Source organism: Cricetulus griseus, chromosome 2 (assembly GCF_003668045.3).
Source record: "Cricetulus griseus strain 17A/GY chromosome 2, alternate assembly CriGri-PICRH-1.0, whole genome shotgun sequence".
Lineage (NCBI taxonomy): Eukaryota > Metazoa > Chordata > Mammalia > Rodentia > Cricetidae > Cricetulus > Cricetulus griseus.
Window position 1 is genome coordinate 9,416,393 of NC_048595.1, and position 15,914 is coordinate 9,432,306.

General features: G+C 43.8%; 1 protein-coding gene across 1 annotated transcript; it reads right to left on the minus strand.

The window, feature by feature from the left end:
- Positions 1 to 3,723: 3,723 nt before the first annotated feature.
- On the minus strand, positions 3,724 to 14,991 carry LOC100758519 (arylacetamide deacetylase-like 4). Its single transcript, XM_027398126.1, is given in 4 exon segments — positions 3,724 to 4,498; positions 6,911 to 6,974; positions 12,143 to 12,359; positions 14,824 to 14,991. Coding segments are annotated over 4 exon segments (1,224 nt in total).
- Positions 14,992 to 15,914: the final 923 nt, after the last annotated feature.

Consider the following 15,914-nt stretch of genomic DNA (forward strand, 5'->3'; position numbering starts at 1 on the left):
ATCTTGGAAAATCTAGAAGCAATGGGCAAATTCCTAAGACACATATAAACTACCAAAATTAAATCAAGATGACATGAACAATTTATACATATCTATAAATGAACAATGAGATCCAAGTGTCATAATGAACAACTCTTACAGTAACCTTCCAATTAATAAAGGGAATGTTTTAGGGAAAACCTAAGACCGATGATCCTCGAACTGCTCCAAAAACAGAAAGGGAAGGAACAGTGTCAAACATTCTACAAATTATTATTTTCATGCCCAAACCAGATAAGCACACAACAAAATAGAATGCCATAGAAAACGTTCCCCAATAAACATGTTTGTGAAACTTCTTGAAATATTTGCATACTGAGTTAATAAATCAAAAAGGTCCTATGATGATCGAATTGGTTTCATCCCAGGAGTGCAAAGATGGTTAATTTAAACACATGCCAATCCATGAAAGCAACACAGTACATAAACAGACTCAGGGATCCTAGCACATTAAGAATAAATATTTCAGGAGTCAAGACCATGATGGGGAAACCCACAGAATCAGCTGACCCAAGCTAGAGAGAGATCACTGACTCAGGTCTGACAAATGAGGAACCTGCATAAAACCAAACTAGACTCCCTGAATAGAGGTAACAGTGGTGTGACTGGCACAATATATTAGGCCACTGGCAGTGGGTCCAAGATCTAACTCTAATGCACAAACTGACTTAGTGGAGCCCATTCTATATGGAGAGATACCTTGCTCTGCCTAGACACAGGGGTGTGGGGGGTGGAGAGGTGCCTTGGTCCTGCCTCAATGAGATGATGGGACAGACTTAGCAGACTTCCTAGGGGAGGCCTCACCCTCTCTGAGGAGCAGATGGGAAGTGGGGTGAGTCAGGGGAAATGGAGGAGAGGATGGAAGGGGAACTGGGATTGGAATGTAAAAAATAAATTAATAAAAAATTTAAAAGAATAAATATTTTCAAAAAACAAAACAAAAAAAGAATAAATATTTTCTCCACATTTACACAATGTACTACTCAGTGGGGAAAAAAAAACAATGGAATCTTGAAATTCACAGGCAAATGGATGGAACTAGAAGAAACCATCCTGAGTGAGGTAACCCAGTCACAAAAAGACAAGCATGGTATGTACTCACTCATATATGGATTTTAGACATAGAGCAAAGGAGTAGCAGCCTACAATCCACACCACCAGAGAAGCTAGGAAACAAGGAGGACCCTAAGAGAGACACACATGGTGTTCTGGAGAAGGGGAAAGGGACAGGATCTCCTGAGCTAATTGGGAGCATGGAGGGAGGGGAGAGGGAGTTAGGAGAAAGAGAAGGGGAGAAGGGGAGAGGAGAGACAGGAGAGAGCAGGAAGATTGAGTCAGGGGAAGAATAGATGAGAGCAAAAGAAGAGATATCATAATAGAAGGAGCCATTATAGGTTTAAAGAGAAATCTGGCACTAGGGAAATGTCCAGAGATCTACAAGGATGACCCCAACTAACAATCTAAGGAATAGTTGAGAGGCTACCTTAAATGTCCTTTTCCAATAATGAGACTAATGATTACCTTATATGCCATCCTAGAGCCTTCATCCAGTAGCTGATGGAAGCAGAAGCAGACACCCACAGCTAAACATGAGCTGAACTCTGGAATCCAGTTGCAGAGAGAGAGGAGTGATGAGCAAAGGGGTCAAGACCAGGTTGGAGAAAACCAAAGAAACAGCTGACCTGAACAAGGGGGAGCTCATGGACCCTAAACTGATAGCTGGGAAGCCAGCATAGGACTGTTCCAGACCCCCTGAACGAGGATGTCAGTTTGGAGGTCTGGTTAATCTATGGGGCCTCCAGTAGTGGATCACTATTTATCCCTAGTACATGAATGGACTTTGGGAGCCCACTTCATATAGAACCTAGACTCAAGGGAGGGTCTAGGCCCTGCTCCAAATGATATGACAGACTTTGAAGATCCCCTGTGGAAGGCCTCTGCCTCCCTGGGGAACAGAAAGGGGATGGGATAAGGGGGGTTGGTGGGGGACAGGGGAGGAGGGGAGGGAGAGGGAACTGGGATTGACATGTAAAAAAAGCTTGTTTCTAATTTAAAGAAAAGAAGAAACTAGGGGAAAAGGAATAAATATTTCAGAAATACATTAAAACCACGTGATCACCTCAATATATTCAGAGAATACCTTTGACAAAGTCTATCATTCATTCATGATGAAATCAGTAAAGAAACAATTAATACAAGGAATATGCTTCAACATAATAAAGTCTACCTATGACAAAATTACAGCCAGAATTACCCTAAGTGGGGAAAGATTGAACACATTTCCTTTTCAGTCAGGAATGTTAGAAGGATGTTAGCTCCTTCTATTCCTTCCCAGGTGCTGCTTGAAGCCTTAGTGAGAACACTAAGGCAAGAGGAACAACAAAGAAAGATAAACTGGAAAGATGTTAAACCATCTCTACTAGAAAAACCAAGCTGAGGGGAGAGATGCAAGCAGGGAGCTGAAGCAGGAGACTGCTGAGAGCTTGAGATCAGTCTTGATGCACTGTAAGTTAGAGGCCAGCGAGGGCTGCATAGCAAGACCTCATCTGCACAAACCAAGTAAACAAACAAACAAACAAACAAAGCACAATAGAGAAACCCCAAATCAACTCACCTGATTTTCCACTAAGTGAAAAGGCACTTGGCCGTTTCAGTGAATGGAAATGGAGAAACAGGATGGTCACATGTTTAAGAAGGAAACTGGGTCCCTGTGACTCCTAAACAATTATCGCTTCAGTCTGGGTCAAAGATCTGTAGCATCAAAACTGCTTGCGCAAGCATAGCAACAGTACAAGACACAGGCATATCCAATGCCTTTGAGAAGGACTCCAATGCCCCGGGGGGACAACAGAAACGCTATCAAATGGGATTGCACAAAGTTGAAAGGCTTCACACAGCACAAGAAGAAATCAACAGAGTCATTAGGCGGTGTGCATAAGCAGAGACAGTCTTTGTCCACTATATATGCAACAGGGGATTAAAATAAAGAATACATAAGAAACTCAAAAGATTAATTGCAAAAATCCAAATTATCTGATCAATAAATGGGAAGATGAATTAAACAATCTTTATTTTAAGAGTATAAATGTCCAATAAGTATTTGAAAACAAATTAACATTTTTGGTCATCAGAAAAGTACAAATCAAAATTACATTGAGATTGTAGCCCACCCTGGTCAGAACCATTAGGAAATGAATGATATTCTGGGCATCGTGGCACATACCTGAAGGCAGAGACAGGAAGAAGTCTGTAAGTTTGAGGCCAGCCTGGTCTACATAGCAAATTACAGGTTAGTCAGGTCTATATAGTAAGAACACACACACACACACACACACACACACACACACACACACACACCATACATATATGGCTTCAAAATAGGAGGGGATATGGGGGTCAATTTAGGGGATTTGGGGTGGGGAATAAGACATGGTATGTATACCAAAGAAAAGCAAATTCTAGAATATCTTGTGTGAAATGTAACAAAATACACAATTTTATACATTAAAAGAATAAAAGAAAGCATTAAAAAATAAGACTCAGCCTATTTGTGACAAAATCCTCCTTGGCCCTTCTCATTCAAGGTGCCAGGAATGATGTCATATCTATCTCTGTTCCTTTATTGGTATTTTTCACCTTTCTTCCCTGCTGTGGATCGGAGTGGGGTCTTGCGAATGCAGTCATTCATAAGCCTTTTATATAACTGACTACAGCATTTACAATGTTCAAGGCACAGGGGAAAGAGAAAAACTTCTTATCAAATAAAATGATGCACCCATGAAAGCCATCTGCTACATGGTACCAGGTGACAGGGACCCCCTGGTCTTCCAAGCGCTTCTTGTAGAGCAAGGCATCATCACGGAGGATGTCCCACTGAAGGGTCACCAGGAATGCCTCAGGAACCTGAGCAATGACCTTGTCCTCTGCTAGGAGGGGAGAGGCATCTACACTCATAGTGTGTTTGGTTTCTAGATAGGCGGCCTCATTGAAAGGAGCAGGTGACTGGGGTTGCTGGTATTCGCTCCTGAACATTTTAGGGATGTTGTCAGGGCTTAGCCATTTCTCATACTTTTTCCAGGTACTTGGGGGCATACAGGCGCCTGTCAACATGGCATCTTTCCAGGAGGGGTCAATGCTCATATATTTACAAACACATGTCATCATGAAATCTTTAGTGAGGAATGGAACGTTTGCATTCTGCAGATTTGATGGGAACTGAAAATACAATGCCTGGAGGACTGGGTAAAGCAGGACCTGAGCCCGGATCTTGGGAAGATCTGCTCTGCCCACCAAGTTCTGGGTGACAATAGCTACAGCAGCAGCTCCAATGCTATCTCCGCAGAGGACAACCCTGGACGGGTCCACCCCATAGGCATTCAGAGACTTCAGGAAGTGAATGGAGGCATTCAGGCAATCATACAAAATATAAGGATGATGGTAGTAAGGAAGCTTTCGGTACCTACAGAAAAGGACAGAGAACATCTCATCAGTGTGTGCAGGAATTTCTGGAGGCTTTTTGAATTGCATCATCTACTTACCCGAGTCTACTTGGTTTACTCTTCCTCATGACCCTAGCAATTAAAGAAGGCCATCCCTATTTCCCCCTGTATGAGTTCGAAGAAGCTACCAAAAGTCACAGCCCCTGTAATTCTCTGTTCGAACCTATGTTTTGATTAGATATGGTTGAAGCATCATGCAAGTTGGAAACTCTTGGCTTTGAAGATACAACAAGGGCTGTGGAGATGGCTCAGTCATTGAAGGCTAGGTTCACAAACAAAACTATGAAGTAAACAAACTATAATGGTAGTTCAGAAGACAGAACAGCTATAAGCTAAGCTGCTTTGGGTCAGAGCATTTCATCCCAGAGACAGAACGTAAACCAGGACAGTGACTATATCACAATGGCACACAGGTACTTGCAGAACTGTCGTCCAGCAATGACTGGGCCCTTCATTCTAATTTCCAGCCACCCTTTGCTGCTGTCCAACCATCCTCCAGGCCTCCACTGAGAGAAGCTCTAATGGGTGTGTCACATCAGTTTTTCCTATTTACATCACATCTTTGAGTCTGTTTATTTCAAAGACATTTGCTTTCTTATTTTGTTTTTAATTGCGTGTGCATGTGCATACATTTGTACATACATGACCACAGTACGTGAGGGCACCAGATGAGGGCACTGGATCCTCTAGAGCTGGAAGACGGGCACTTGTGAGTACCAGGAACTGAATTAAGGTCTTGTGCAAGAGTGGTACATGCTCTTAACCACTGATCCATGTCCAGCCCTTAGAATACAATCTCTTGGTTTTAATTCTTATGACTTGACATAGAAGTTATTAAGCTTCTAACTTTTAAAAAATAATTTATTTAACTTCATTTTATATGTGTTGTTATGAAAGTGTCAGGTCCTCTGGAACGAGTTACAGACAGGTGTGAGCTGCCATGTGGGTGCTGGGATTTGAACCAGGGTCCTCTGGGAGAGCAGCCAGTGCTCTTAACCACGGAACCATCTCTCGAGCCCCAACTGTTAACTTTTGAATATGTTTTCCTTAATTTTATCCTGCTATGATTCCCTTATCTTGGCATACCTTCATGGTTCTAAGCCCAATGTGGCTAAGTTCTAAGGGAGCCCAGCTAGTGTTGCAGCTGATGGCACCCTAGGCATCATCCCCACAATGCTGGACGTGTAAGCATGTGAAATGTAGTCACTGGGTTGTTGAAGCTTCCACCCAGGTTTAAAGGTAAGCCTGGGAGGCCAAGTAAAGTTTGAGACAGTTGGTGTCCCTGCACCATGCCCACGAGAAGAAATATGCAAACCTGTGAGGTGAGGGCTAAGCTCCAATGGAGACCTGAGGAAACAGGAGATGGCCTGAATTTGAACAATATGCTGAATAACACCACAGATAAAGAGCCTCTCTTGGGGGGGGGGGCTGGTAGACATCAGCCAGCAGGAACATAGATGAAACCATACCACCATGTACCTGGTAAGAGCATGGAACTATAAGACTTTATGTTTGCTCTGCTGTGTTTTGGTCTTTTCCCTATATGGCGGCAATTTCTCCTTTTGTGAATGAGGATGTTTGCCCTGTGCCGTTGTATGTTGGAAGAATGCCATTTGCTGTCAACTGTGTGAAAATTTACAGCTGACAATTAGACCAAGGTTCATTTAGACTTGAACCTTTTAGCAAGGCTGAAACTATTAAACTTTGGGGACTCTTGAACTAGATGCACTCTACATGAGTTGACAATGACCCTGGGATGCTCATGGTGGGATGCTATTGGGTAGATATGTAAAGTATCCCTCAAAAAGTTTATGTTGGCAACTTATTCCCTGGGTATGGATCAAATCACTGAGATATAACTAGAGCGTGGAATGCTGACATCGCTGATGGGATAGTCATTCGTGGATTTATAATTTGGTGGCATTATTGGAAGTTGGGCCTAGTTGTAAGACATAGCTCTCTGGGCTGTGCCTTTGAATGGTACCTTGTCTCCAGCCCCTGCTGCCACAAGGTGAGCACATTTGCTGTATTATGCTCTCTTGCTCTGAGAATATTCTACTATACATAATAGCAGTGGAGCAAGTTAGCCATGGACTGAATGAAGTTTCTAGAACTTGGAGTCAAAATAAATTCTTCCCCCTTTAACTTATTTCTTTGGCATTTGCAATAGTGTGATAAAGGGAATAAGAGCAATTCATTCTCGCCACAGCTATTCCACTCAATCCCCAGTGATGAGTGGCTTGCCAGGCCTTTTCTCATTTGTATGTTGCTCACATGTGAGAGCTTCTCTAGGGATAAGACATCTAAGACTCCCCTCCCTTGTTTGTCCCCCTGCTCTGTGGATAAGCCACACACCTTTTGAGACTACTCACCCCACTGACAGCAACACTGAGTCAGTCTCTCGGGCCAGGAAGGTGCACAGGTTATGGTAAGAGTCTGCAAGAGAATACCAAGCATGGTGCACTGTATGAAGGGGACCCAGAACTCCCCACCACAGTCACAGGGACGCAGCTGATACAGGGACCATAGGAATGGCCCCTCTCTTCCTAGCCTTGCCTCCCCTGAAGTAACTTAGACCGCCATGCCAGGGCAAAGTCAGACATCTGCCTTAATTTCTTGAATGTTGGGGGCATAGTTTGGGGCTCACCTTATGCATGGTTTAATTTTATAGTGGAGGAAACTGAAGCCCAGTAAACTTTGAGGATCTAAACGAGCAAAGGCAAGGGTAAGGCACTTTTGGAGGATTAGCCTGGGAATATTAAGAATCTCATATATTGAGCTGAGTGTGGTGGCTCAGGTCTTGGGATGTAAACTCGGGATCATCAGGAGTTCAAGTCATTCTCAACTACATTGCAAATTGGAAGCCAGCCTCGGCTACAAGAGACCCTGCCTGCTGTGGCTTGTCCTTCTGCATGCTGCAAATATATGTTGTTTTTATTGGCTGATAAGTAAAGCTGATTTGACCAATGACTGGGTAGAATATAGCTATGCAGGAAATCCAAACAAAGATACCGAGAAAAAGTAGGTGGAGTCAGAAAGAGGCCATGTAACTGCTGAAGGAGTGATAGATATGCTGGAGCATTAGCAGAAAGCCACAGCCTCATAGCAATACACAGGTTAATAGAAATGGATTTGTTTCTAAGAGAAAGCTAGCCAGTAATGTGTCTGAGCCATTGGGAAAACAATTATAATTAATATTAAGCCTCGGAGTATTATTTCATAAGTGGCTGTGGGGTCCCACGAACAGGAGAGAAACAGGTCCAGGGGACTAGTGGGACAGAGAAAAAACATTCAACTATATCTGCCTCAAAAAAATTCATGTATTTATTTGATTAGGAGACAAATGATGGGTAGCTGGACAATTTGGATTAGTATAGTGGTACATTGGAAGTTCTCAGAGGCATGTCCACTGGCATTAGTATGTGTCATATCTTTACCCAGGTCTGGGAGCAGAAGAACTCTCTTTGACTTAGCCCATTCCCTTGGTATACAAGGACCCTTATCAGTCTGTGTTCATCTCATGTCCAGGCTGCCACAACTCATTGGATTACAATCTCTGAGCTGTGCCAAGCAGGCACTGTGGATCTCTAAATGACACCAGATAACTCTAATATTCATGGATGCCTACAAGGTGGGTACATCTAAGCCACATTGTTGGGCACAGGATGAAAGCAGACTTGGAGGTCAGCACTCCTGGAGATCTGATCTGAACTGTCTAGTCAGCTTCTCTGCCAGTGGCCCTACCCGAGAAGGTCTGAACACTGCACATAGCTTTACACGAGGACTTTTACTGTAGGGATGGCTGGATCCACCTAGGAGAGGATCTGAGTCAGGCTAGGGGGAGGTCTGTGATGTGAGTGCCCTTAAAAGTTCCCAGAAGGGTTTGCAAGACAACATGGAGACTTCTGCTAATGCTGTCCTGAACCCTAGGACCTGCCTAGACATCTTTCTCTTCAAGTCCTTCGAGCAATTTTTGTTTCAGAGCTTTGCACATGTTACTTGCTGGTTTCTTTTAAGGATTTTATTTACTTATTTATTTATTATGTATACAGTCTTCTGCCTGCATGTCAGCAGAGGGCACCAGATCTCATTCAAGGTGGTTTTGAGTCACCGTGTGGTTGCCAGGAATTGAACTCAGGACATCTGGAAGAACAGACAGTGCTCTTAACCGCTGAGCCATCTCTCCAGCCCGTTACTTGCCTTTTTAAGGACTTATTAGGCTAGAACAAGTGATCACTGTGGCTGCTAAATCATGGGGCCAGATAAAAAACATTTGATGTAGTATTTTACAAAATCAAAATTAGTGCCAAACTATTCCATGATGAGCAAACTTGCAGAATTATGTTTCCTTGCACCAGGTGGCGCTGGTGGGGTCAGTGGAAATGGCTTACATCTTCCCCTACTCCGCTTGCCCATGCCTCGTTTGCAACTCACAGAGAAAAAAAAAAGTAGGGGAACTCTTTACAATATCCATACAGGCAAGGACTTTTGGAGCAGGGCCTGGGTTCTCAGGAAACAATGTCAACAATTGACAAATGGGATTTCATGAAATTACAGAGCTTTCTGCACAGTGAAGGAGACACGTGTAGAGACAGCCTACAGAATAGAAGGGCATCTTTCCTAACTGACCTTTGACTAGGGAACTACTGTTTAGAATATACAAAGAATTTGAAAGAACTGAACAAGAAATCAAACAATCCAGTCAATAAATGGGCTAATGAAACAGACAGTTCACAAGATGGAATACAAATGGCTAATAAGTATGGGAAAAAAAAGTTCAACCTCACTAGACATCAGAGAAAAGCAAATTCAGACTTCATTGAAAGTTCTTCTCAGGTGGAGAGATGGCTCAGAGGTTAAGAGCACTGACTGTTCTTTCAGAGGTCCTGAGTTCAATTCCCAGCAACCACATGGTGGCTCCCAACCACCTTGAATGAGATCTGGTGCCCTCTGCTGGCCTGCAAGCAGAAGACTGTAAAATAAATAAATAAATAAATAAATAAATAAATAAATAAATAGAAGTTCTTCTCACCTCAGTAAGAATTCCATCATTAAGACAATAAACATCAAACTGGATGTGTTAGTGCATGCATTTAAACCCAGCACTCAGCTGAGGCAGAAGCAGGTGAATCTCTGTGAGTTCAAGGCCAGCCTGATCCCCATAGTGTGAGATCCAGGATAGCCAGGGCCACGTAGTGAGACTTTGTCTCAAAATATAAAGGAAGAAAGGAGGGCAGGCAGGAAGGGGGGGAGAATGACAGCAAATGCCAGAGAGGAGTCATGCAGACAAGTCATGCAGACTGTTAGTGAGGATCGCAATGGAGGCAGAACTAGTTTGAAAAACAGATGGTTTATTAGGAAAGTACTCACGCAACGGAGCCAGTCCTGTACAGCCAGGCAGGAGAGGGAACAGAGAGAGCCGCATGTGTGCGACCCTCATATTTAAAGCCTTGTATGTCACTCTGACCACGCCCAAGTGTGTGTGGTCAGTGTCACCTGTGCCAACCCCCAAGTGGGCATGGACAGCGTTTCCCCCTACACACTGTTGGTGGGAATGTAAACTAATCTGGTTGCTATGGAAATTCGTGTACCACTCCTGGGTATTTAGCAGAGAGGCTTGCACATCAGTGCTGACTGCAGCATTATGTACAATACCCAAGCCATGAAGTCAACCTGGGTGTCCAATAGCAGAGGGAAGAATAAGGAAAATGAGCTCTACATACAGAGTAGGATTTGAAGTTATATTGATTGCAGGAAAATGGGTACAACTGGGGACACTTACATTAAGTGAATTAAGTCAGTCTCAGAAAGGCATTGTCTTTCATTTGTGGGAGCCAGGTTTTATGTAGATTTATATATTTGTATATATAACATATACACATATAACTAGAAATTAAATTAGAATTAAAATTGTCTAGGGAGTAAATGAGACTAATTAATGAGAGGGGTGAGAAGGTATGCTCAAAGGATGTTCTACAGTTGCAAAAAAGCAGCCTTATCCAATCCAGTATAATTAAATAAAAACTAAAAGTATTCAGAATAAGCTCCTACTTTGCGTTTGTACAAAGAACTCAGCACTGTTCCTGCTTTCATATGAATTTTTTGTTCTTTGTGGAATTTTCCCCCATAGTCTCTTCAAATGAGTTTCTTTTTGAGTTGTGTGTATGCCTGTGGAGGGTGTGTGTGAACATGAAGAGTGTGGAGGTGAGAAGATGATGCCAGGTCTCCTGGGGCTGGAGTTACAGTCACGTGTGAGCAGACTGATGGAAACCGAACGTGGATCCACTCCAAGGGCAATGAGCGCTCCTAACCCCTGAACCATCTCTCCCTTAATACTATTTTGAAATGTAATGTTGTTTGGCCTAGGGTCTGATTTGCTGGAGTCCTTAGTTTTGCAGTCTAAGGCCCAGGCCTTACTCACCTCACCCAGATCTGCAGTTCTATAGCACCGGCTCCTCCCATCCCTTAGTCCTGGCCTCAAATCTCACTTTACTGGAGAAACTGTTTGATTTGAAACAATGAGGTGCTGCACTTTGAGTCTGATCCTATTCCGGGCCTACATTGTCCAATCAGAAGCCACCACCCTCCATCTGTGTTCTGCAAGGTCCAGCCTCCTACTCTGACCGGCAGGCCAATGAGGGCAGAGGACTGAGTCTTGTTCTCTAGACTCTGAGAATCCACTGACAGCTACAAGTTTCCCTGGCACTCTTGGTGTTTCCATTTTAGGTGGGAGAAGATAGAGACTAAATAAGGAAACATAGTGAGGACCAAAATAAACATGGACAAAGCGAGCTTTGTGACAAGATGTCAGGAATGGATCCATTGGTCCTGGGTCTGACTCTAGAGTGGCAGGGAGAATCTCTAGATAAATGTCCCCTTTCTCCTCCCAACATCCCTCATATACCCCTTCTTGCTCTTTAAAATATTTGACCTCCTTTTCAATGAATTCTTGTTACATACACATATGTATAGATATATATTCCTAAATATTAATAGCCTGATCAGTCTGTATCATGCTACTTGCATGTGTGTTTTCAGGGCTGTCCATTTGGTATTGGATGACAAGAGTCATGCTAACCCAGAAGGCCTCAACACTGCACATAACACTACAGGCAATTAAAGAACGCTGAGATCAAAAGAAATAGTCTTCCCCGGGGAAGATAACATCAATTGGTTATCTAATGTCAAATGATCATCCCTGAATTAGATTTGCAAAGATCTTTTTGGTGTGGAGAGAGAGCCAGACAGACTGTTGACAATGGGGCAGTGGGACCACTATTAGATACTGGGCTGAAGGGGGTGAGCAAGGGAAGATGAATTTTGACCAGTATGATCCAGAAGATTTGAGAGCAATGAATGGATGTGGAACAAAGGGGATGGGAGGTTGCCATCACATCTAATTCCCAGGAAGTCCCGCTAGACAATCACTGCCCACCTCAACAGAGATACTCAATTGTGGACGGGCATGACCTTCAGTCTTAATCAACCTCCCACAAAAGGAGCTCCAAAGGCCGCTTGCTTTGACTCTCTCCAAAGAGATCCTCATGGATTAGCGGAAGGGGTTGTGGAGGTTGTACTTGCTGTACCACAGGGATGTTTCTCACCTAGGCTGCCCAGCACCGCACCACCTCCATGAAGAAAGATGATGCCTCGCCGGGGCTTGGAGGAGGCTGCCTTGGGCTGAAAGAGCCTCACAGGGATTGTGCCGAAATGCAGGTCCTTCACGAACACACCATGGCTCTCCTTCGACACAATGCAGTCTTGAACAAGGCACACGAAGCGGGGCATGGAGCAAATATTCATCTTCTCGAGTATATTTCCCTGCGGGAAGGAGAGAGCGTTGGAGGCTTTCGTGGCTCCCCTTTTCTTCCCACCCCTCAGACGCTGCCCATGCTGGGTCTGTCTCAACTGTGGACTGGCCACAAAGTTCCCACTTGAATTCGATGGAGCTGGTTCCTCCCAAGATGCATGAACACCCCACAGCTGTTCAACTCTTTCTGGTCCTAGTTCTCCATGACTCTGCTAGTCTCTTCTGCAGAGTCCAGCAAAGCCTCACTTGGTGCAGAACCTGTCATGGACTCAGGCCCCCTCTGCACAGTCTTTGTAGCCTGCGTCCAGCCCTCACTGTTTCCCTGAACTTTGTACTTCAGGGAAATTGGTTATATCCTTCCTTCTAGTTTGCTCGCTCGCTCAGAAAGCAGAGATTCATTACCAACCACTTCGGGCTGGCGTGAGGGGAGTAAGTTTTAGAAGTCAGCACAGAATAAGCTTTGCAAAGGCTAGCTGCCTTTCCCTTGAATTCTTGATCATCAACCATGTCCTTGGCAGTGACAAGGTGACACTCTCCAAATGTCAAGAAGGCAGTTGATGGGGATGGGGCCACCAATAATCCTGAGGTCACGACCACTGCAATTCCCCAGGAGACAAGAATTGAGACTAGAACCCACCAGCTATGTATGTCTCTCCATAAGAAACAGATCAGCTCTGTGACTACTGGAGGGCTGAGGCTGTGACTGAACTCATGAGTTAGCTGTCACTTCTTAGCACATCCATGGACACCAACGCAAGGCATAACAGTAGACTTCCTTTGCCGTATTTGATTTGGATTGCACTGCCATGTGCTCGCTTCTCCATAGGAGAAGCACTGCTGACTTCAGAAGATAGTTAAGGCCTTACATGGTCCCTACACAAAGTCTCCATGATCTCTGCTGGAAAGAGGGCATTTGTCATCTCTTCTTGGATATTCTGAGGGTAGCAGAATTCCTGAGCCTTGTTCTCTGGGAACTTATACCAACGTATTCCTATACCAAGAACAGAATGACCTAGATTTACTTACATCAACCTGCACTGACTGGAAGCTACATGAATCAACAAATACTTTCAGAGTTCCCCCAATAAACTATTGGGTTGTTTTTTTTACCACACCCAAATTCTAAACTCCTTTGCCTTTTTAATTCAACTTCGTTTGAATGTCTTTTTAAGTTAGAAAAAATTATTTTATGTGAATGAGTGTTTTGCCTACATGTATGTATGTGTACCATGTGCATGCTTGGTTCCCTGGGAGGCCAGAAGGGGCTGTCAGATTCTCTGGACCTGGTTGTGAGCCACTATATGAGTGCTGGAAACTGAATGCAGGTACTGTGCAGGAGCAGTGTGTATGTCTAACAACTGAGCTACCTCTCCAGTCTGCTTTAAATCGCTCAGGCTAATCATTTCTTTAAAGTTTGCATAGTAGAGAGTCCGCACTCCTTGACCCAGGTCACATGAAGCTATTAATATATCAAATTGTTTTCAAGTTAATTTTTTTGTCTGTTTAGTTTCCTGTAACCCAGGACTGAACTTAAGACAGGACAAGACTTCTTCTGCCCTCCCCAACTCTATAATAATGTTTACTAGCAACGCTTGCCTGGGAGACATTAAAGACTCAGGGCTCTAGCTCCTGATGGTTTCCCCTAACCATTCCAAAATGATCAACAGTCATACACCCTAACACAGCTCATGAGGCTGGGCTCACATGTCCCTAACTGAAGGCTCTTGTTTTTCTGATGAGGAACTAGAAGTATTTTAGCCAACTAGGTAAGGACGTACTGACCCATGCTGCTTGATTCAGACAGAGTTGTAAACATGAGTTTTCTGGCCCAGTTAGTTCCGCTGCCATTTCCAGCCCCAAATAAACATACCGATGATATATTAGTCATAAAACTGTTGGTTGGTGGCTATGGCTTCTTATTGGCTAGCTCTGTCTTAATTATTGACCCATTTCTACTAATCTAAGTATTTCCATGTGGTCTTATAATACTGAAGAAGGGTCTGGCACATCCTACCTTCCCAGTCTCACATGGCATCTGCATCTGCCTACATTTCCCAGAATTCTCCTCATCTTCTAGTCCTGCCTATCTTCCTACCTCATTAGCCAAACGGTATTTTATCCATCAACCAATAAGAGAAACATATACAGAAGGACCTCCCCTATCACAGAGTCATCAAGGATTCTACCTTCCCAATCTGGCATTTGTAAGGGCCTTAGATTGTTTCTCATTAGAAAACGACTCCCAGATTCTTCCATGCTGCTTACTCTCGTTGGAAGTAAAGGAAAAGAGAGAGGCACATACAGCTCACTGAATAACCATGGTGCCCTTAACAAGCCTTAAACACCATGCCTGGCATATTATTACTGACTACCATACACTGGCTGTTAGACTATGTGGATCTTGGCCAAATGCTTTCCTCAGGCTGAAGTTCTGTCTTCACTGGCAGGAAATGATTATTAAGAAACAAAATTTACCCACGTCATTGTCAGATGACAGCAGTGGTGCAGAATCCAAAACTTCGAGCGATACATGATGGTAGGAGACGCATCAATAGTAAGGAGGAAGTCTACGAGAACCCACACATCAACTCCCAGGACCAGGACTCACATGGTAGCAAGGAGAACTTCCACCAAGGGAAGCATGGTGCTCTTGTTCCTTCAGAGTGAGCCGGGGAAAACCTGTGCCCTAGGGAACCTTCATGGAACATCTTACCCGAAAGCCCAGGCACCAATTTATAACCTTCAGAGAAGTGCTAGGGTCTATTGAATGGGAAACAAGATTCACTAGAACTCAGTACAGGTTAAGTGAAGTTTATTTGGGGAGAATGTACTTACACAAGAAACAGATGACTGCCACGTGTTCCTGGCCCCAGGATGCCCACTCTGCCACCCGGATGCTCTCTGTGACCCGAGAAGGAAGCCAGAGAGAGCTCCAAGGCCCAAACCTAATCCTTATCACTGGTCACATCTGCACCTGTGACCATGCCCTTTTGGGCGTGGTCAGTGCTACAGGTATAGGGGTGGATATCACAAAAATTCCCCTTTTAGTCTAAAGAAGAAGATTTAGGCTTGATATAAAACTATATACAATGATAGCAAAGGGCAAGAAAGGTAATAACATACACAATTTTTAAGACCTACTGCCAGTGAAGCAACTAGAGCAAATGGCAAGAACTACATATCCAGTCCTAGGGTAAAGGCATAACAGAGATTACTATAGAGTTCTCCTAAATTGGAAAGTTTAAATCTTGTACCTAATATTTCTATCTAGGAAGAGAGAACAATAATTGTGACAATCTAATCTTCAACCTCATCAAAGACCTGAGAAGGAGGGTAGCAATACTAGGGTAGGCAGGAAGTGCAGGTGAGCCAGCAACTTCCAAAGGTGCAGCAAAGACTGAAACAGCAGGCTACCTAGACAGTCACCCAAAGTCTCACAGCAGTGTAGGGGCAACCAGCTTTGGCTAAGGCCTAGAGTATCTGGCTGACCAACACAGAAGCAGAGAGGTTGAAAGGCTGTCTTACCCTGACTTAGAAAGGTTCAGCAGTGTTTTTTAAGTTTATTT